This window comes from Bombus impatiens, unplaced genomic scaffold (genome assembly GCF_000188095.3).
Source record: "Bombus impatiens unplaced genomic scaffold, BIMP_2.2 scf_0136, whole genome shotgun sequence".
Lineage (NCBI taxonomy): Eukaryota > Metazoa > Arthropoda > Insecta > Hymenoptera > Apidae > Bombus > Bombus impatiens.
In genome coordinates this window covers 3,094,664-3,117,902 of record NT_176555.1, presented here as the reverse complement: position 1 = coordinate 3,117,902, position 23,239 = coordinate 3,094,664, and the positions used below count along the sequence as shown (strand labels likewise).

The window sequence follows — 23,239 nt, the reverse complement described above, 5'->3', positions numbered from 1 at the left end:
ATCAAATTATTCGAAAATATATGATTTAAAACAATATAAATTAAAATATACAATATGCGTATACTTGTAGTATATATATATTTGAAAATAGTTAAATTATTTAATTTTTTAAAATCCAATATAAATTAAGAATAATTATATAGAAAGATGCTCGTTTTATTGTAAAAAGTTTTAATTATTCCGTTACTAATTTGTATTTATATGATATTGTATATACATATATATGTATGTTATATGCACGATACTTACCAAAATTTGGTTCCAAACTAATATTTAAAAAAATAACGTTTTAAAACATTTTTTAAATATATAAGAATGTTTAAAATTAAGAACAAATAAAATAATTATTAATTTATTTATAGATCCAATATGAGTACGATATAGAGTGATCGAAATCTGATACAAAACTGGTACAACTGAAAAATTGTTGTACCAATATATTTGTTCTAGAATGTTTACATAATTAACATTTATCATGAATATTCTTATAATACTCTTAAATAATCAGATTCAGATGCATTGCTGATTGAGTATCACGAACAGTATAAGAACGCGTCTGTCTAACACAGGTATATTCTACTTACTCGCGGGTTCGAAGTCTGTACATTATTCGTCAATATCACAGAACCTCAGATCGAACATTTTTATGTAAGGCTTCATACAACTTTCACGTACCCTTACAGTAAAATCGACGCTTATCACAAATAACATTATTGTTGTAATACTATTATTTACATATTCTCTAGACACAGACCTCTTATCAATAATATAATATGTAATCCAGACAAATAGAGTTCACATAAATATCTTTAAACATACTCATTTTCGGCGGTTATAGGCAGCCTTTATAAGAGTTCGAAATCATTTCGTAAGATGGAATGGAATTATGAATTTCAAAGAGGGCATTAAATCTGTCATACATATATAAGATGTAGATCGCTTTAAATGACAATTTTTGTTAAAACTCTCTAATGCTATATCAAAAACAATACATATATGAAAAATATGCAATCCGTCTATAAATGCAAATAACGTCATCCAGTAATATATATACAACTAACAAAATACATTAAACCATGGTAAATACACTTGTACATTAACCAACGTATTTGTACATCATCAATTACTTTACTTAATTTCAAGTAAACGATTGATTGTACTCCAGAGATCTCTTGTATAAAAGTCGTTAAAAAACATATACGTGTATGTAAATATATCTCTTGTTTAATCTATTGAAAAACACAGAGCTGGTCATTCAAAAAAAGAGCAAGAAACAACGAATATATGTAACGGTCTATCTACGATAGAAATTCTCGAGAGTAATTGACGTCTAACAGGTGGGTTCCATTGGCGGTGGCATGGCGTTCATTTTGGGTGGTCGGCCAAATCCACGCGTTCCATCTGGTCCAGACGGCATTCTCGTCACATTCTCTGGAAGATGTGTCAACGCAATACCACTGTTGCTTCTGGGCCGACAATAGCTACCCTGCTCAGAACCGGAAGAGCATAGAGACAGCCTCCTGGAACCTGCGTCAAAGGCTGAATCTCGGCTGCAGGCGGACAACCTTCTCAAAAATGGCCCGTAATCCGCGGACCCGCGGCGACTAGAATGATAACAAACACCACTGCACTCGGAGCCGGAACTCGAACAACAAGAGAAACGCCGATTCTCTTGATAATAGTAACTCGGCGGGAAAACTGGGTGACAGTAACCGGTCTCAGAACCGGAAGAGCAAGCGGAGTAACGTCTGCCGAAACTTCCGGTTTCGGAACCGGAGCCTGAACCGGAACAGGAAGACAAGCGACGCAGAATGAATCCGTTCTCTGAACCAGAGACAGAACAAGCGGACAACCGACGAGATAACCATGCATCCGGTGATGGGGGTCCTGCAACAATAGCGTTATAGGGTGAGTTTTAGAAGATACAGGGGAAGAGAATAATTTTTTTTAACCCTTAAGCAGTGAAACTGTTTGACGACCGAATATATATGATATTAAAAAAATTATGCAAAATATAGACAATCTCAAATAATAATCGATAAGCGATAGGACAGCAGGACTGTAAATTCGTTCATCAAATATTAAAATATTTTACTTTTGCTTAACTCTTACCTGACTTGCAGCAAAGCGTTAAGATATGTAGGATTCGAGTTACTTAGCTCAGAAATATAACAATAAGGGTTTGATTTATTTTACATTGACTTCTGTTAATAAGCGAAAAGTAATGAATGAATTATTGCACTGTATACAGTTAGCACGATACTTCAAATAATATATTTTTTATATGGAAGAAATTTGAAGGAATGCACTGAAACATTTTGCTAATGATGCAGATAGCTGATGCAGGAATTTGATGAATCATTTTCTGTGCTTAAAACTAAGTAACTGTTCGTGACCAGTTTCTTATTAATAAATTTGGATACAATTAATATTTTTCCTTCGTAATTGTGTAATGCTTTAAGAACAAAAAGGATATATCTATAAAGTTATCTTCCTCTCTTTAGAATATCGTAAGATATGAGTAATGTGTATTAGGTATAAGAATTCAAATTATGAGAGCCTCGAAAACTTCTACATCGCAAGAAACAGCATAGCAAATAAGTAATTTGCAAACCTTGGAACGGATGGCCCGGATAAGCGTGATACATTGGGTAACCATGAATGGGTTTCTTATGTCTGGCTCTTCCATCTTCTGTCTCGGATCCGCTGGCGCAACTCGAGGAGTTGTAAGCTTCCTCTTTGGTCAATCTTGTCAGGGCACTTTTCTTTGCTGGTTGTTGTTTCCTCTTCTTGTCGCTGGATTGTTGCAGCTCAAATACCTTGGCATCGCCCAAGGTCATTTGTAAGGCGGTACGAGCGGACGCTGAATCCGTGAACTCGACCATGGCGCACTCCTCGCTCGATGCCAATTCTGGCCTTTTGGCGATTGCTTGTCGCACCTGATAATTGACAGATTAAGCGATTGCTCCTATTAATTACGATTATCAAAGATTGTCTTTTCAAAAAAACGAATTTTATAAGTTTCTATCTCAATCATATTTTCTTCTTTCCCACTCTTTAAATCAACGTACCAACAATTAGGAGCGCGAAAGATAAAAAAAGATGTTACCTCAGCTGGTGCTGGATGCCCAGGTCGAAGTACTCTAATGAGAGCGATCTCTCCACACGGCCTGAAGATTTCAGCCACAGATTCGACCGACAACTTCTCTACCGGGAGTCTCGCGGCTAATATCGTCCTCGATGGGGTGGTTTGATCGAAAGGTGGCAAAGGATCGACTCTTCGTAGCTTGGTACCCTGTGGATTTACTTGAAGTTTCTTTGATTTTGCCAAAGCAGCTCCAACGACCCGCCAATCTCTGCTTAGATGTTTTACTCGTTTGAAACTCGAGATAAGCTTCAGAGATACGTATCCTTCCTTGTTCCTTTTCACGTGTTTCAGGAGAAAAGCATCCTTCACGATGTTTTCGTCGGAGAAGTAAAATTCCACTTGCGCGCATATCTTCTCGGCCAATTCGTCGCTTGGTGGAACAAAATCATCTTGAGTGGTTGTACTTACTTCGGTCGATGTTGGCTGTTTCTGATCCTTTGGATCTCTAACGACATTTTCTTCCAAAGAATCTGCTCCCGAATCTGGATCGCAATTCTTCTGTTGCTCCATCGCATCGTTCACTTTTTTCTCATTGTCAGAACTTCCACTGTCTGATAAGTCGGCCTCTTCTCCTTTGGAGCCTCTTCGATCGAATGAAAGGCTCACGTCGCTGTCTACAGAGGAGATGCTTTCCCTCGTGTCGGATTTTTTCATCGGTGGTGGAGAAAACATCAAGTTGCCCACTTGATCCCTCGACTCTTGCTGAACATCCACCTCTTCCATGTTTGCGTTTCGACCCTCGACGATGAATCCCTGGATATCCAAGAGTCCAGTTGATTATATATACTGTATATTTGTCGAGTTAATCCATTAGAGAAACTGAATTACAACCTGTCCTTCGGAGAATATCTTCGGTATCTCGATATCTCGTATTTCGATAACCGATCCTTCCAACAGTCAAACGAACATCACGCGTTTCATATTAGAGATAGAAATTCGTCGAATTTCGTTGATAGTTCGTTTCTTACGATCGATCACACTCGAAGATAGTTGAAACGGAGACGACCAAGTCAGATCGAAGAATCGAATATGTTCACGATCAATTTGCTTCCGATGGAATTATATTTTCATGACTCGAAACTCGAGACGTTGATGTTTGCCTCGAAGAAAAATTCGTCTGGCCAATGGCGGTGATCTCTTCCTTCCTGTCACGTTCGCCGATACCAAATTGAACCTGCGAAGACAGACCAGCGGGTCTATTAAACGAATCGATGGCACACTGACGATTCTTGGAGAGGGAAAGTATGGAGGACAAACGATTCTAAAGGAGGGGAGAGACTATGATAGCGTTAAAGGGACGATTACAAAAAGGGGGAGAAAATAGACTAAAAGAGCCGATTTTCCCGCTCTCGTTGGGAACGCGTGCTCGTTCGCCTCGGAAGGGGAGGAAAGTGGGGGACTTGCGCGATTCGTGACAGTTCGGGGAAGAGTGGCCTTCCCGAAGGCGCGTCCACCTCTTTAAATACTTTCGCCCACAGGTCGCGCATGCGTGAATATTTGTCTCGCGACAAACCTACCCTGAGGTCGTGACCTTCCTAAATACCGGTCAAGAGTGAGGCTCCGGGAAGATAGAAATTACTTGGCGAAACCTTGGAAAAATAAAAATATAGACACCAGAAGGGTTGATGAGCGAGTTTGCCTGTTCTTTTATATACATGTTTATTTTAATCGAATCATTTACAAAATGTAAATACTTTTATATTCAGTCAGGACTTTTTGGTCGAGAAAAAGTCAGTTGCGACTTTTCATTCAAGGTTGTAAGAGGAGAAATGAGCAACGTATAAAAAATTATTATCTTTTATTCAAGGCCTGTAATACTTTGCACGTGTAATATAACATGTAAGAGTTACGTCAAACATTGTTTCCAATCTTGTCTCTAACACGTTTCTGTAAAAGTATGATAGATAGCAAGACGAAATTTCCAAGTTGAAGATATCATTAAAAATTGACCTAAAATCTCGCGCTGCTCCAAAGCATCGAAACAGATAACATCGATATTACATTTGATCATAAAAGCAAATTAAAGGTTTGATAGTAAGAGAACCTGATTAGAGAGATGGTAAACGAACGGATCCAATTAGTCGGTCAAATTATTAGCAACCAAATACGTTAAATTAACAGTGTTACTGTTAATTACTTACCGTAAGAAGCACAGTTCCAATATCTTACACGTAAAAGTAAATATTGACACCGATGAGTAAGAAAGATTTCCATTCAAAATCGTTACTTTCAGTGGGCTGCGTTTGGGAAAAACGTAAAACTAGAAGAGCGACGCGAACTCCTCGACTACTTGGACCTTGTCTGCGTCTGTCGCGGAAGCCGGGATGTCGAGACGACTGCTACAGGAAGGAAGGACTTCTTTATGGTGGTGGTGAACCTCGGTAACCTCGAAGAGACCCGGCGGGCTTATTCACAAACGCTTCGCATTGCATCCGGACGCTGCCAGCATAATAAGATATAGGTCAAGTGCGGCTGGTACCATGTATGGCTATACCTGTGGCGAGGAAGGACAAAGATATACGTAGGTTATCGTTGTCGAATCGAAAGGGTTCATTCTATATCTTCGTCTTACCGCCTCTTTGTCTATTTCAGTATACCACCTGTCGTATATAAAACTTCTTAATCTCGCTTAAGATTAATACCTACGCACAGAAAAACTCAATTAAATTTATTAGCGTATCATATCTAAACTGTGGATTTCTATGCGAATTCGCATTTTTACCTGTAAATGTTGTAAAATAGTATGTATCGAACACGCACAAACTTTAACACTCGTAAAGAAATCGTTTCATTTTATTAGCTTAATTCTCTATTTTAAACGACAATTTAAGGATAATTTCGTATGATAATTTAATATTTAGTATTCGATGTCTAACATTTGAGGAAATCTTCCAATATATTTAATTCTGTGGTAAATTTATTTTACACAAATATGAGTCTGTTAGTGGTTCTTGTGTCGATGTTTAACAAGACCAGAGGTGTAAAGCGATTGATTTTAAAATTATGAAAAACGCAATTAAGGGATAATTACACAGAAAATATTATCATACCAATAATTTATCGTAGTAGGATTCAGCGTATTATTAAGACATTTATTGTCTATCTAAAATTATATGTATCAAGGTTACATTTATAACAATGAAAACATACAAAAATAAATTTATTTCATGACAATTTATACGTATCTGTAATAATAGTCAAATTGATGCCGATGAATCACCGGAATCTAATTAATAGTTCGAGTCAGTTATGAATACATACATATGTAATCGCAGCAATCATGTAACTTTTTTTATACCTACTGTGGCTCATAATTATATTATAATCTAGAATCATAATTGCTATGATAAATTTCTGTAACAACAAAATAATTACGCAATTACGATAAAATATAGAGCAAGTGATTCTTAAAACAAATTCTTTTAATCTTACGTTCGTTTTTTCAAGAAGCAAAAGGAACGGGCCGAGGATGTGAATACCATCGCGAAAAAAGAAATTGGATTAAGATTTACGTAAAAGTATTTAGAGCTACACTATATAACCCTCTTAGGTATGGCTTCGTATATTGCGTAAGTTGTCGGTCCGAACCTTTCAGAGTGTAGATTGTTCAAGCAGCGCTCATTCTTTCAGATCGTTGTTGGTTAGCTCATATACATATACACGATAATGATTACACGTTCGCTATCTTTTGTGAGATTATAAGACAAGTATAATTACGTGTTGTACAACCGTTTGTCACGTTCTATTAGCGATGATAATATTCTTTATTAGATTTTCAACTAATATTCATCTTGTTCGCTATTGCGTATAATTTTTATGTAAAATTAAGTAATCTACTAATTGTTTCTAAGTCTTGATTTAGCACTGGCTTCTGTAAGTTCTGTAAGTATTCTTCTGTAAGTGTTCTTCTGTAAGTATTATTAATGAAATTCTGAGATATTATTTTCAAACTTAATAAATTGTACAGTAATTCCTAATTATCCAATTAGAACATTGGAATTCTACGATCAATCTCATCCAAATTCACCGTATGAGCAGATGTATTTAGTATCCAATGCGTGCTTCGTGTATTCAACCCTGAGGGGATATTTCAAAAGAGAACCTTTTAAAAGACTAGTAACATAAGTAGAATGCAGAGACCCGGCGGGAACAATATTTTTAACGACCAAATATGCATATTACAGTGAAAATAGTACAGTGTTCTTATTCATCGTCATATTTCCCTCTACAAGCATACGCTGGTTCTTCCGTTGTACAAATACAATTATTATTTATGTTCTGATACTTATAAATGTTCAATCACCTATATATAAACATTTTTACATCATTAGGATACGATACATTAAAATAAGTACATTTTGTATCGATTTAAAAATGATCATAAAATTAATAGATGTAATTTTACATACTCCGTGCATTGAAATTGATAATTAATCTCTGAAACTTGGTTATTACTCATTCTATATAATGATAGATGAAAGTAAAACGATATTTCCTGGCTGTTTCGATCAATCGTACCTGGGAATATTCGCCCAGGGATATTCGTCAAACGTTCTATCGCCTAAGGCCACTATGGAGAATGAATGGCATGAATAATAATAGCCTTAAAGTATTATGTCGTATATTATTATATGAAATAACTTCACGTAACAATATTATTACTTGTTACTCTAAAAATAAATTATCATTGTTAGTAAGATACAACCACGTTACAGGAATATAATATATATCGGTACACTTCAAAATGTAAACGAAAACAACAAATAGGAACTATGTACAAAATAAAATTGCTAAAATCTCAGTTACCTGTTATTCGATATTATAAGGAATTGATTGATTATAAGGAAGGAACATAATATATGTATAAATCATATTTTTATCTTTTTGTCATAGGAAAGCAATTTAAAAATAGTAAAGAAATTTTACATGCATATTTCATATAGAATACCAACTTCAAAATAAATAAGGCAGTCTCTGTTTGGTTTTTCCACTAGACGTAGTTTTCCTGTCCTCTTGAACATTATACAAATATCGATCGTTTATCGATCGTATCGAAAATTGCGAATTTATTAGCTAGGAACTTTTTATTTTTCCCAATTCCGCATATTGTCGCCCTCTTCGAACGTCGTCGAACGTCATTAAAATAAAAAATCTTGAAAGTAATGTTTAATTCTAAAATATATCGTTTACAAAATAATTATTTAATAAATAAATAACGAATACAGAATATAGAATAAAAAATCTGAACGAGAACAAGAATTTTGCCCATCACTATCTAATGAATTTTTCGATTACCATGACAACGTTCCTTTTACAATTGTCAGCGAATGTCGCGTTGCAGATTAATTGTCTGTAATTATTTTGTTGTTTCGAGAGAAACCAGGACGCGAACATTTATAATCGCCGACCTACTGAAGCCTGGAGGAAGGATCTTAGATACGAGAACGATCTTTTCTCTCTTACATATGTCCTTGCTGATCTCGGTAATTTAAAAATTTTGAACAATTCAGCAAGGTCCGTTCTTGCTCACAAACTCTCAATTTCAATTCTTAAAAGAAACGGGACGGTGCCAAGATCTCGTATTTCATGAAAATGCGTCACTCATTGTCCTAAGAATTAGTAATCATTATTCGGACGACATGCTGATTTAACCTATGTAACCACTTTCTGTCATGTTGTTCATAAAATATACAAAATATCATACTTTCGACACATTCGTCATTTATTATAGTTGATATAACAGATAGTATGCCTAACGAATGATTTATATGTTGATTACGTAATGGGACAAGGTACATAAAAGAAGTAACATGTGTTAATAAGAATTAATATATTAGTATTTAATAATATGTTTGAAAAGAATTGAGGCATTTTGTGAAATTTTAAATAGATGTTTAGTTAAATAAAATTATACAATAAAAAAGACAATAAATTGCTTCGCGAACTAGACGTATCGTTCGACGTATATAGTATATATACAATGTAATCGAATAAATAAAATCCAATGAAAGATGAAAAGATAGAGGTGGAAGCCAAATAAAAAATTAAACCAAGTTTCTATTAGATTTTATACCTTCTTCAAACATCCAATATTCTACCATTAGTTCTGTCTAAGATACTTGACTATTTGAATTACAAACAAATTAGTAATAAAATAATTGTACATTTAAGAAGTATAAGTCTGGTAAATATCAAGATAATGCCTAGAATTTGCTATCTTCTTAGAAACACCTCATTTTTATTGACCGATTACTTAATACCACGGCTTGCTTTTACGTGTCATCTTTCTTTACCAGCCTGCGATATATAAAAGATATATTTTAAAGATCAAGTGAAGCAAAAAATGTAATAGGATATCGTGCGTCTTCATCGTTCTTAGTCTTTAAGGTATTCGACGTAAAAGAATGTTCATGAAAATTTCAGTGATCACAATTTCAGATTATTCACGTGATCCTCATTTTCCTTTTATCAATGCGTTTGCTATTATTCATTACCACTAAGAAATCACGTTAATTAATAATCCCAATAACTGATACAACTTTCTTATTCTCAGTATACATCTTATTACGGAAATTCATAAGTTACGTAATCAAGTATCCAAATAATTGCAGAATTAATCCTAAAAATGTTGAATCATTATATTATTAATTTTGTAGATCTATTTTTCACCAACGTTTCGTGCAGTTAAACGTCATAGCAAGCGAGTCGTTTATTTCGTAACTTGAGATCTAAATTAAGATACAAAGTAAACGAATCTTAATCAATCTGTGTCATCAACTTATTTTTACACGTTCTTAGTTAAAAAGGGTCGATCATCTGTTAAACTATCGCTATTTGTCTAAATAAAGAATGTTAATTTTTGTTAACTTGTAAACTTAGGTATTAGCTCGCAGAAAAGTACAGATAGATGCAAAATAATTATATACCTACTAATATGATTTATGATTATAATATTAAGAACTTTGCTTTAGCACTAATTAAGGATATGATGATTCTTTTACAATTAAAAAAATGTTTATTACGTTAATTAAAGTACTATGCAAAAACTAAGCGATCTTTAGAAATATTGTCATTTCATGGTTAGAGGATTTACTTGCATGAAATTTTTCCAATAAGTATAGCAAGTACAAACAAGTATTAACGGAGATAGAAAAATCTGGAAAACCGCAGAAGTCGGCAGGGTACCCTACAGTTCTCCAATGTTCGCGACGATTTTCCGGCGCAGAGGGCGGCGATTCCCTGAGGCGATTCTTGGTGTTCGTCGTCTTGTTCTGTTCACTGGAGACGGGAGCAGAACTCGAACTGGGTCAGGGCAGCGCGCCAAATGGTTGGATCAATTTTATTTTAAATTTATCAAGTCCGCTTCGACTCCATGGACACGCGTGATCAGTTCAGATTTCCAGACTGTGCATACCGATTAAAATGGTATCTTGCTTGTGTAACGTGAAGAATAACCAACCACCGAATCGTTTACTAGTTTAATCGATTCTTAGTCTTTTTTTTTTTAATCAAAACCTTATTATTTTCTACCTATGTTTCACGATATTTAGCAAAGATATGTAATTATACTCTTTGTTTGAAAGTTAGAACTATCAATTTTAGTAATTTTTGTTAATTTTATTTCTTAAAAATTTGTTGGCTCATTTTTATACAATATAATTTTCTATTATATTTTTACAAATGAACGTCTTAATAACGATAAGTAATCGTGTATCGCGAATTGAAATTATAAGCGGAATGAGAAAAATATCAGCTCAATGTTACTTTAAACCGATTTACGAAAGGAAGTCGCGTAATATGTATATCGCACCTGCAACTAAGGACCTTCCGCTGTCCTTCTTCAATCGAAGAAGCATTGAAATTTCCAGATAAACCTTTAGTGTGATTGTTCTTCAATGCGATGCAATTGAATTGTTTATTCTTCTTTCATTGTTTAACTGTGATTACTCATGTTGAAGCTTCTTTGATTGAGGTCGTATATGTATATCTTTTATCACGATCATATACATTCATATCTTTACAATTACTTTGATAATCAATTACTACAAAAATTGTTATGAAGATATTAATATGAACATATTATAATTATGGAATCATATTGTAAATAATAAATACTTATTTAACTTAAAATTACTTATTTAACATATTTATTATTTACAATATGATTTTATAACGCAATATGAAATTATCATTAAGTATCAAAAACTCATGTTTAAATTCGTATTATTCACTTGCAAGAAACGATTATTTTTATGTTTATTACGTATATTCAATAGGAAAAAAGAGATAAATCACGTAGAATAATAAACAGCGGAGAACCACTGGAACTATGTGAGTCAGACAGAGTAAGGTCCAGTATAAGGCCCTGGGGTGATTCGCCTAGACGGCCATGACCATATTACAGGCCAGAGGCCCCCAATACCATCCAGTAAACTTCCAATAACAATTGGCGAAATCATTACCGGCAATTCACTTCTTATGTTTATGGCGATAATACTGGAGTTCGTAGACAAATCTGTTCTGACAACTATGTCGAGGGGTTATCTTTATTCTTCATTGTATATTTGAATGTTATCTAGTGTATACCTTTATTATATTTATTATTTCTACTATGAAAATGATTCTAAATAAGTTTAAAATATAAATTTTATTACAGAATAATTTTAGAAAAATATTATGAAACGATGAATTTGTAAATTATATAAATATTAATTACATAAAATAATTGATATTTAAAAAGGGATAAATCGTATACTTTCTTGTATTGAGAAAATATTTTTAAAGTATTCTAATATATGTACACATTACCGTTTTCAATACAGTAAATTTTATTTTACAAACATCCTATCGTTTCTTTACCACACAAACTGTTCATTATACTTACGGAAATAAAGCTAATTCATATTTTACATATAAAGGGTACAAAAATTTTACAAATTTTATTAATTATTTACGACGTACTTGAGAAATCCGTAATTTTTTAAGGTATACATTTATTTACAGCTATAGAAAGAAAACTTTACATAAATATAAAATTTACCGTCAACGATACTGTGGACAATGTTGTTTTATTATTGATCTTGAAATATCCGCATGACCTATTGCATAAAAAAATCGTTAATTATATTTTGCGTGATATTATTTATGACCAAAAATACTATTATTACCTAATTGCAATTCTATATATAAAGCTAGCATTATTACATGTATAGGAACATCACAGTCTGGGCCCTTTGACATCCAAACCTAAAACATTTATTAGAAGCATCGACTAATAGGTATATATTATTAAGGTAATTCATTTATAAATTTGTAAGAAATATGCACACATAAATGGCATAAGTTTTTTAATTACCTGTTTTAAAGTTTCTCCAGACTTATCGAGTTCACCACGGATTGCGTAAGCTACGGCTAAGTTATAACGAAGTACAGCAATACCCGTAGGAACTGTCGTCGGATACCACACTATAAAATTAGTAATTATTTTATGTAGTAACCGTTTATACATAAAATTATGATAACTAATAATTTCACAGAAGAATTAAATGATTTAAATAAATTCTCACTTTTTATTGGTTTTGAAATAACCTCATCTGATTTTTCTTTATCTTTATCTTGAGTTTCAGGAATAAGTACAGAAGTACTTAAATCTTGAATATTTTCCGGTTTCAGATATTCAATGGCTTCGCTAATTTTGTCCATAAATATCAAACTTTCTGCTGCGTAAAGATTTCCTAACATTCTATATGCACCAGGTAATTTATTAGTATTTAGTAATGCTTTAGCATGTTCAAGTGCAATAACATAATCACCAAGACATAAGCATACATAAGCACTTGCAGCCAGAACACTAATTTTTAAATTTAACGCTTCAACGGTAGTAGTTTGAGACATTAAAGTTGAATGTTGAGAGCCTAAAATATTTTTGATACAAATATATATAACAATCAAACTTATGAATATTTACATTTTTAAATACATAGATTATTTAAATACCTAAATTATGACCGGCTGTTAATGATAAAGGTACTGTTTGTGGAGCAGTAATTGGTGTAATTGGTACATTAAGTTCATTGTTATTTGGTAATAAAAATAACGCATTCTTTAAACACAGAGAAGCGAATTCTAATGTTAATTGTGGTATAGCGGAAGGAAAACCTTCAGGATGATACTTTATATCTTTGGAAAGAGAAGAAGCTAAAATAATCTTTCTATAAATTCCAGTACCAACAACTTTTTGTACTAGATCTTTTCTTCGTTTTGGAATATTAAAATCAACTTCATTTGTCTGAAAAAATAATAAATAAAAATAGTATAATAGTAAACGAAAGGGTAGAAGATATTTAGTTTCTCTTGAAATACTGTGTGACGATCTAACTAACAATGTAACATATAATATATATATTTACCGGTTTATGACAATAAATACAACACTCGGCAATTCTCAGCCATAATTTAGGATTATTATGAAGCTTTTGTGCAGCTTCCATGAAACAATCGAAAGCAAGCGATGCATGTCCCGCATGTAAAAGTGATACACCAAGACTATACATTAATTCATAATGTTTATTTCCACCAAGTGTACACAGTGGTCGTGAAGATAAAGGATCTATATAAAAACAAATTTCTAAAATTATTATTTCCAATATTATTACATAAAAAGACTATAGAGCAAAAATTGATTATAATTACCATTATCTTTTACTTGTACGCTTTCTAGAGCACATTTATTTTCATGTAAAGCCTTTCGTAAGTAGAAACTTGCTAAATTTGGTTTACCCATAGCAAGATGTAAACATGCCATATTATTGTAATATAACACAGCAGAAGATTCTCCACAAGTCCTAAAAACCAAAAACATTAAAACAGTTACAATTACAATTACAATTACAGTTACAATTACAAAAAAATGTTTCCATTGTGTAATATAGTAATATAATCATCATACTTAAAATCTAAATTCTCTGATGTTACAGAATTCAATAATTTAATGGCTTTCTTGTAATTGCCTCTTAAATACTCAAGATTAGCTTTTAAAAATACAGTTGATATATTCTGAAAGTAAAAGAAATTAAATACAAAATATAACACATAATACAATAATGTAATTTTTAAAAATATATCTTACTACAGGTGTACCCAAAGAAACTAATGTCTTCCATTCCCTTTTACATAATTTCAATTGATGCATCATAAGGTATATTCTAGCTTTACATTTTAATAATTTTAGTTTAAATGCATCTGTAACTATATCAACTTCTCTTTTTGGTTCCTTCTGTTCTTTTATGGATTTTATTATACCTTCTTTGTCAACAGATGAAATTTTGGAATTATCTGTGGATATAAGTTGACTTTCTATGTAATTAATTAGAGATAACGCTGCATCTGGTTGTTCCGTTACTATATGTAATTCTATTAAAAGAAGGCACACTTTATGTGCCAGTGATTCCTCTAAAAAAAACAATGCATATTTGTAGGATTTTATATTATTAACTTAAAAGCTATCATGAAATTTGTTATCTTATTACTTACCCATAGGTTCTATGAAAGCAAATAATCTATTCATAATTTGAATTGCAGCATTATATTGTTTTGTGTGATATAATAAAACTGCTTGATTGTATCTCATAACACATTTCTCAATATCATCTATGGTTTCAGTGGAATCAATTGTAGACATTTGGCCACATATTGCATTCAAACTTTTTCTTAATAATTCTGTTTTCTTTAAATCATTTTTGTAACATTCTACCACAACTTTATTATGCATTACTTTCAAGTCTTTGGGTCTTAAGGTCTCTAATTTGTTTAAATATGACAGACAGTTAGCATATGCTCCTTTTTGAAATTCAGATAGTGCATTTTGAGCTAGTTCACGTTCTTGTTCAGTTATAACTCCAGGACCGATATCTTTATTCTGTATTTCAGATGTTTCACCCATTTTTATTTATAGCACAGTAATATTTATATTATATCGTAAAATCCTATACACACAATGTTTACACTTAGTGATTTAGATTAAATAATCTTTTACATCTCCACATTTGACATTTATAAAGGTTAAAATTGTAGCAAAAGATTAAAAGATATTCTTATTCTCGAATAATACTTTAAAAATAAAAATTGTTGACTATGTGTGTATGTATAATGTTAAAACAGTCTTTAATAAAAAATAATTACTAATTTATTTTAAATAAATCTTTCTAACAACAACTTTTCATATTGACATTATTATTTTGCTGAAAGATGCCGCCACAAGTTAAAATCTTCTAGGACTTGAAACTAATTAGGTGAAATGTATTTAGCGGGAAATATAATATATATTATGATAAAATGATTATAAATATGTACTCTATCTTAAATAATTAAATTAAAACATTTAATGATAAAAAGATATAAAAACAATCAAATTATTAAATTGCTTTTATATTGGTTAATGTTTTAAATAAAATTTTTAAGCATAAAAAGCTCTTTCTGCTTTTGAAAATATCAATTGAAGCTTGTTTATTCTTGGAAAAATGTCTTATTTGTTTTAATAATAATAATAACTAAAATTAATCTTTAAGTAAACTTTAATTTATAATTTTTTTCTGAATTAAAAATTGTAGTAAATTTTTTAATATATTATTTCAAGTATTTCTAAGCTTCTAATTATAATAATTAAACAACAATGTAATATATTTTTTAAATTAAATATGTTATAATATCTAATAATAGTACAATAAATTTTATATAATATAAAATTATATATGTACGTGTATTTATAAATTATATGCATTTTTATTACGTCTTTATACTATAAATAAAAAATATGTAAAAATTTAGTACTACTAATTTTATTTCAATTTATTTCTATAGTATTATCTTCCCTAGATTAGATACAAATGCTAATAATTCGGAGTTTTGAATTAAAATATAATACATATGTATACGAAATATAATAACGCTCATATATATACAAATAAGTATGTATATATTTTTAATACACGTATATCTCATTTAATTCTTAGCGGTATAACGATTGTGTTCTAAAAGATACCACAATTAATAGATTTGTATTTAAAGATCAATGAGAATAATAGCACAATAAAAATCGTTATGTCCGATGGACCATGATTGTCAATTTAAAAAACACGGTGCATATTAAAATACTATAGACAAAAAAATGTATTTATATGTAATTATAAATTATACAATAAGGTAAATAGATGTACTTAAACTAAGATTATTTTTTCATTTATAATTTTTTTAGGTTATATTTAAGTGCAATTATGTTATAAACATCATGGAATGTTTAATTAATTTTAGTTTTGGCTTAAAAATTATCCTATAGTTGTCAAATATACGAAATATCATATGCGGGGCTCATTATTATTGTTTAAAATAATTTGAACAATGTCAGATATCAAATATCAACAATCAAAAATATTATCACAACATTCAGTTGAAGATCAGGTAAAATTTCTTAAGCAAACAATATTTTATTAGAAAATAGAAATATAATTTGTAATCAGTAAATTTATTAAATAATTTTATTAAGGAAGGAATAATTAATAATGAATATAAATATAATAGATTAAACATTTTTTTATTAGGATAATTCAATACTACAGGTAGTACAAAAATCTCCTTCAGAAATTAATGAAGTTAATGTCGTTGATTATTTACAAGATTGTGTAAATAAACTTTTAACTAAAGATTCAGGAATACATTTATCTTCTACACCAATATATAATTCAAACATTGAGTCACAATTGAAAAACAAAAATGATTATAAAAATAGTATTGAATTTGATTTTATAAAAATTGAAAACATTTTTTTACAAAATATACCAAATTCTCAAAATGAATTGAGATTTAAATGCATAGAGCAAAATCATTTAAAAATGAAAAATGAATCTGCAGAATCTATAACTCATTTAGATGAAAAGAATACTAATAGTATTAAATTAATAAAAATGAATAATGCAATTGATACAGAAGATGTAAAAAGTAACAATATTCCTGTTAAAGTAAAAAAGGCTTTTGTACTTGAGAAAAAAGTTTTTACTCAAGTTAAAGATAAATCATATAACTTAGAAGTTAAGAATGAAAATTTGAATGATGAAAATAATGATCCTGAAACTAAATTTATAACATCAAATAATCAGAGTAAAATTAAAATCAATAATCTAGTTATGTTAAATAAACAAGTTAAAACATGTAGTCAATGTTCAATGACATTTAGATACAAAAGACATTTAGATCGGCATCTGGAAGGTCATCAAAAAAATAATTGTTCTCACTGCAGTGCAAAATTTGCCAGGCGTAAACACCTTGATATACACTTATTTCGTTCACATGGTGAAAGAGTAACAAAATATCCACATTCTTGTGATGTATGTTCCCGTAGTTTTCCTAAACGTATTTTATTAAATCGTCATCGTGCAAAACACAACTATGAAAATGGCAAAGTTTGTTCAGATTGTGGAGAAATGTTGAAAGCAGAAGAAGATGATAAGGAACACAAAGAAAATCATTGCACACGAAAACAATTTAAGTGTAAAAGATGTTTACAAACATTTAGTATTGAACAGACATATATAGCTCATATCCAAAATCATGATAATTATAAATGTCCAAAGTGTGATGTCACTTTTGCCTCCAAAAAGAAGGTGCATGAACATTATAAAATGGTGCATTCTTCAAAATTGAATCATGATAAAATATCAAATAACGGTAAGTTTTTAAAAATAGAATAAGAAAATATATATTCATAATTTATAAAAACTGACTATTTTATAGGTATTTACTTTTGTACTGACTGCAGGCATACTTTTTTAAAAAAGGATGATTATTCTCGTCATTTAGATTCTACATTACATCTTAATAAAGTAAACAGGGAAATATTCCAAAGAGACATTTTTACATGCCTAATTTGTTCTAAGAAATTAATTTCACAAAGAGCTCTCGATCAACATGTTAGACGTATACATAAAGAAGAAAAAAGATTTACATGCAATATATATGGTTGTACATTTCAGTGTGCAAGAAAATCAGACTTGGATAGACATAGACAATTACATGTAGAACAAAGAAATGTTGTATGTGAACAATGTGGTAAAACTTTTACTAGTGTTAGTATTCTTAATGATCATGTTCTCTATATACACAATAAGGAAAGACAATTTATATGTGAAGAATGTGGTAAAGCATTTAAACGAAATAGTTTATTAAAAAGACATAAATTATCTCATCAACAATATCGGCCGTTTGCTTGTATGCAATGCAATACTGCTTTCAAGAGATCCCATCATCTTTCTCGTCATATGGAAACTTGTCATAGAATTACACTTGAGAAGAAAAAGAAGGTGAATTTAACTCTACATTTATATTTTACTTTTTAATCGTTTATGTAATTTAACAAAGATGCACAATTAAAATATAATAAAAATTCAACAGGTTGTAAAACTTATGAAAACAGAAGATGGTCATCTTGTTCCAGTACCAGAGAAACCAAAAAAGCTTAAACCTAAAAAATTAAAAATGAAAGCAGGATCTAATAAAATCTTATTGTCAGATGACAAATCTGTTACTTTTCAAAACGTGGATATTAATAACAAATATTCTGATTCATATTTGGAAGCACAAACATTGCTTAATTCTAATGACTTATGTGAAAATTCAGCATTGCCATTAGAACTTACAAATGTATTATCGAACACAGATTTTGCCCCTCAGGTTCTTTCATTAGTAGACATTAATGCAGAACAAATTGTGACTGTAGAAGTTACTACTCCAAAAACATTAATAATGAATGATCTTGTAGATCAATTTGAAATAAATTGTAATGAAATATTGAATCTAACAAATTATCAAGATTTAGAACTTCAGCATGGAATTTCAAATACAGATCAAAATTTGTATGATCATATAAATTATTCTGAATTATCATTAGGAACTGTTGAAGGAACATCATTTTTTGTGGATTCGAATATTAACAAACTAGATGCTTTACCAATAGAAAATTATTTGAATCAATCGTTTCCATCGTTCTTAAATTTTTAATCATATTACATAATATGTATTAATATAAAATATCTAGCTTATAAGCTAAAAAACCTTTTCTATATCTCTATCATTACTTGAATTTATAAATACAAAATTTTATTAACATGAATTATAAATATGTATTAAAAGTATGTAAAACTGCCTAAAATTATTTTAAGCATAATTAAAACGTTTAATAAGTGATCAACAAAAATGTGATATATTTTGTAATACTTAGATTTTATCAAAATTTATCATGCATTTAATAAGTATAGTAAGTAATAAGTATAAATAAAATTGTATAGTAATCTTTCTAGATTTTTTATTTATAGTTGTTTTTATTAATATATATAATATAATATATAAATGCCATAAATATGTTATTCTTTTTGCTTAAAAATATACATTTTAATGAATATAACTAATGTTTATTTTTATTATTTATTAGAGACATGGATAACTCATGCTAGTTATCATGATGGGAAAATTATAAAACAGGGTATGCACAGTCTCATACACCCTTATCAAATTTGATTAATTTCAGATGAGCTCACATGAGCTCGCCATAAAAACATTTTGTGACATGCCAAATCAGTTTTTTATAAGTATAAATCATTATTTCCCAAAGTATGATATAATAAAGTTATATATATGTAATAAAGTTATATTTAAAAATATATTTATTTTTTCCAATTTTATTAGTGCTAATTTACTTAATTAGTGCCATTCAATAAATAATGCTTTGTTATAATTTGTATATCTGAGTTTTTTATTGCAACAGCAAGTTTCTAAAAGTAGAAAGTATTAACAAATTTTGTGACATTTCCCTACTCACTTGATTATTGCTTCCTTTCATCTCATTTTAATTATTGAGTATACCAAATGACATACTTATAGATCTATTGTTCATAGTGAAGATTCTTTCATATGGACAACAGTTATCCATACCTAATTTACTATATTAATATAAGATAGTATATGAGATCTAAATAATAATAGAAAAAATTGAAATAATAAAAATATATCATAAATACGTATTTAAGTGGTATTTGAATATGACCAAAAATATTAATGCAATTAAATTATTATTAATATAAAACACAAGTATAAAATATATTGTACATATTCATTTAAGTCATATACACTTTTTCACATAAATGTTTGAATTTATATATCTCGTACATATTTATTTCTCACGTTATTTATATTCTTTTCAACACACTGTCATTGTACATCATTTTAAAAATTGCTATAAAATAATAATAAGGAAAAGAATTCTATAGTATTTCTTATTTCATTATTAATATTAAGATAAATAAATAATTAATATGAGTAAGATTATGAGAATCTTCCTCTTATTAATTACGTTCGTAAATGCAAAAAGTTCATGTTGATATATATGTCAACGAAGTTTACACATTTAGAATATGTATGTAATTACTCAAATATAGTCTTACCCTTTTTTAGCACCCCGTATATTGTAAATATCCAATTGAAAAGACTGACTATATTTTTGTATGCTAATTTTTGTTGCAAAACTTACAGACATAATATATAATACAAGATTTGAACAAAATTTAAATAAAATTTTATTAATAGTATGATCTTTTCTTTTGATTTGTTCGTATATTATTAAAGTTATCAAATCTTTACTTGTTTTTATACTTATGTCTTTTAGTTTGAAGTCTATGATACTTAATTATATATATTTATACTTATATAGCTTAGACAATGTGTTTCATTTAAATTTTTTCCTAAATTTTTTTCACGAAACAAATCTATATAAAAATACGCTTAAAATTGCTGCAGTTGCTCCACCAATTAAACTCCATGTAAGCTTTGATGAATTTTTACTTTTTTGTTCTTTTGTATTTTTTTGAGAATTATTGTCATTTTTATGTGCTCCTAACATTTTACGATACAGATTTTTTTCATGCTGAGCGTCCTTAGCATTCTTCTCTTTTAAAATAGCTAATTCCGACTGAATAGCCTTTGTTTCTGGCTCCAATTTTGCTGCTTGAAGCAATGTTTGATATGCTAATGCATGTTCTCCTTTATAATGCAAAATTTTTCCTAAAAAAAATGTAATATGCTTAATATACAAAACTTACTATTATATGTATATATAAAATGGCACGTGTACAATATTACCTTTCCTAAAGAGCGCTTTTACATTTTGAGGTTGACAACTTAGAACACTTTCTACACTTTTCAATGCTGCATCATAAGCTTGTGTTTTCATTTGTGCAGCTGCTAGATTATTATATACTTTCATACGATCCTCCAGTAAAGCCTGTAATTCTGCATCAGTAGTAGTATCTTCCACTTCATTTTGGTAAGATGTACGACTTTCTGTTGGTAACAAAAATTCTAATGCTCTCCGATAACACTGAATCGCAAGCGTTGGTTCATTACGAGTAAACCACCAATTGCCCCGTTCCCGTTTTTTATTGCTTTAAAAGAAGTGAAAATATGCAATCAATTATAATATCAAATATCAACAATCATAAAAAATAATTACCCAATTTCTTTTCGCTGATTGACATGGAGTGTTTCTGTTTCTTCTTCTAATTCACTGGACTTCAATTCAACTGTATATAAAATAGTGGCATTTGGTGGAATATTTGGTTCTTTTCCTAGAGAACCATAAGCAAACCTTGGATCAATCTCAATTTCAGCAACTTCATTTACATCCATTAATGCAATTGCTAAATCTAATCCCTACAATTGTACAATGTAATAACAAACATTATTGATACTACTATATTAAGTAAAATTTTTTTATTGGAAAATTAATAATAATTATGTTACTCATAATCTAATAAAATATAAGTAGTATTATAGCAGATTAATCAATATAACATTTCTAAAATACAATTTAAAAAATACATTTATGAAACTGAGATTTAAAAAATAAAGATATCACTCAATACCTGAATCACTTCAACATCACCTAATTGAATTTTGAGGTCTTCATATTCTTCAACCGTCGTACCATCTTTTAATTTACCAATAATTTTTAAAGTACAAATATCAGATCTATTTGGTCGTGTTCCATTTTTCCCACTTTTTATAACTTTCTTTTTAAGCTGTCCATTTCCTAAGATATCTATCCACTCTTCAGGTGGATGTTCATTTAAAACTGCTTTTGTCATTGGTTCATTTGGGTTTATATCAAAGTTTAATCCTTCTTTAATGAAATCAGCTTGACTCGTCCCTGGTTGAATAGATTCATCTTCCATCTTCAAAATCCACAAAGTCCAACAAATTATTCACTTGTTATAGACATAAAAATTAATGAGTTTTTAAAAGATTGTATTTGAAACAGTAAATCACTATAGCAATATTAAGAAATTAAGAATTCATTCTATTATAGATATAGAAATAAATTTCAATCTCAATAAAATGTTCATTAATTTTTAATTCGCAATACCAAATATGTCATAATCATTAAATATAAGAACATTAAGTTATAAGAAATGTTAAACGCATATAATAAATAAACAATATAAACAATCGAAAAATGCACACTCATTCGATGAAACGAAAAAATTTTAAGCAGAAATAATAATATTAACATTATTAATTCTTGTTATGCGATAACGTAATACGAGTTTAAACTGACTTTTATTTAAAAAGATACGTACCTTGTTATTTTCAAAGGTTTCAATAATCATTAGAAATGCTAAGAAATAATATTCAACTTGTGTTTATTTGCAGAACACGCGACACTGATTAACTTCACTGATTACTTGAAATGAGCACTACTAGAATATCGAAAGTATTTAATCGATAATCGAACTTTTATCGACTTTCTTAAGCCAGTTGATTACGTAAATATGTATGTGTATGTATCTTTGTGCTTATTAGAAGAAACAAACGTGATTTAATTGCTTAATTCAACTAGAATAAATTTATCAAGTAAATGCTTCCGCTTTATAATTAATTCTGATACATATGTAATAACCGAAAATGAAATTAATCCCTAATTTTGATTGGTAGTAAAACTGATTATCAAGATCATATAATGTTCTTATCCTGTGTTTATTTAACAATCTAAAA

At 29.8% G+C, this 23,239-nt stretch overlaps 4 protein-coding genes across 7 annotated transcripts; 1 reads left to right on the top strand and 3 right to left on the bottom strand.

The window, feature by feature from the left end:
- Nucleotides 1–411: 411 nt before the first annotated feature.
- LOC100741779 (la-related protein 6) lies at nt 412–4,600 on the bottom strand. 2 transcript variants are annotated; one of them, XM_003487031.4, is made up of 4 exons: nt 3,980–4,600; nt 3,110–3,901; nt 2,615–2,939; nt 412–1,887 (listed from the first exon to the last, which is right to left on the bottom strand). In XM_003487031.4, the coding sequence occupies exons 2-4, from the start codon at nt 3,869–3,871 to the stop codon at nt 1,331–1,333; spliced, it is 1,644 nt and encodes a 547-aa protein (XP_003487079.1). In that variant the 5' UTR covers nt 3,872–3,901; nt 3,980–4,600; the 3' UTR covers nt 412–1,330. The 2 variants fall into 2 exon arrangements, with proteins under 2 accessions (XP_003487079.1, XP_012237422.1); XM_012381999.3 differs by having other exon boundaries at nt 3,110–4,600.
- Nucleotides 4,601–11,957: 7,357 nt separating this feature from the next.
- LOC100741537 (CCR4-NOT transcription complex subunit 10) lies at nt 11,958–15,399 on the bottom strand. Its single transcript, XM_003487029.4, has 10 exons — nt 14,681–15,399; nt 14,277–14,599; nt 14,097–14,203; nt 13,841–13,992; nt 13,558–13,757; nt 13,145–13,436; nt 12,715–13,062; nt 12,504–12,613; nt 12,316–12,394; nt 11,958–12,246 (listed from the first exon to the last, which is right to left on the bottom strand). Exons 1-10 carry the CDS (start codon nt 15,087–15,089, stop codon nt 12,191–12,193), a joined length of 2,076 nt encoding a protein of 691 aa, XP_003487077.1. The 5' UTR covers nt 15,090–15,399; the 3' UTR covers nt 11,958–12,190.
- Nucleotides 15,400–16,064: 665 nt separating this feature from the next.
- LOC100741418 (RB-associated KRAB zinc finger protein-like) lies at nt 16,065–19,485 on the top strand. Of its 2 annotated transcripts, none has more exons than XM_012382002.3 (5): nt 16,065–16,315; nt 16,401–16,603; nt 16,744–17,866; nt 17,933–18,498; nt 18,590–19,485. In XM_012382002.3, the coding sequence occupies exons 2-5, from the start codon at nt 16,544–16,546 to the stop codon at nt 19,193–19,195; spliced, it is 2,355 nt and encodes a 784-aa protein (XP_012237425.1). In that variant the 5' UTR covers nt 16,065–16,315; nt 16,401–16,543; the 3' UTR covers nt 19,196–19,485. The 2 variants fall into 2 exon arrangements, with proteins under 2 accessions (XP_012237425.1, XP_024221246.1); XM_024365478.2 differs by having other exon boundaries at nt 16,065–16,348; nt 16,457–16,603.
- A 967-nt stretch (nt 19,486–20,452) lies between these two features.
- On the bottom strand, nt 20,453–23,106 carry LOC100741059 (peptidyl-prolyl cis-trans isomerase FKBP8). 2 transcript variants are annotated; one of them, XM_033319175.1, is made up of 5 exons: nt 22,825–23,106; nt 22,111–22,452; nt 21,699–21,898; nt 21,329–21,630; nt 20,453–21,250 (listed from the first exon to the last, which is right to left on the bottom strand). In XM_033319175.1, exons 2-5 carry the CDS (start codon nt 22,417–22,419, stop codon nt 20,943–20,945), a joined length of 1,119 nt encoding a protein of 372 aa, XP_033175066.1. In that variant the 5' UTR covers nt 22,420–22,452; nt 22,825–23,106; the 3' UTR covers nt 20,453–20,942. The 2 variants fall into 2 exon arrangements, with proteins under 2 accessions (XP_033175066.1, XP_012237396.1); XM_012381973.3 differs by having other exon boundaries at nt 22,111–22,419; nt 22,825–23,105.
- Nucleotides 23,107–23,239: the final 133 nt, after the last annotated feature.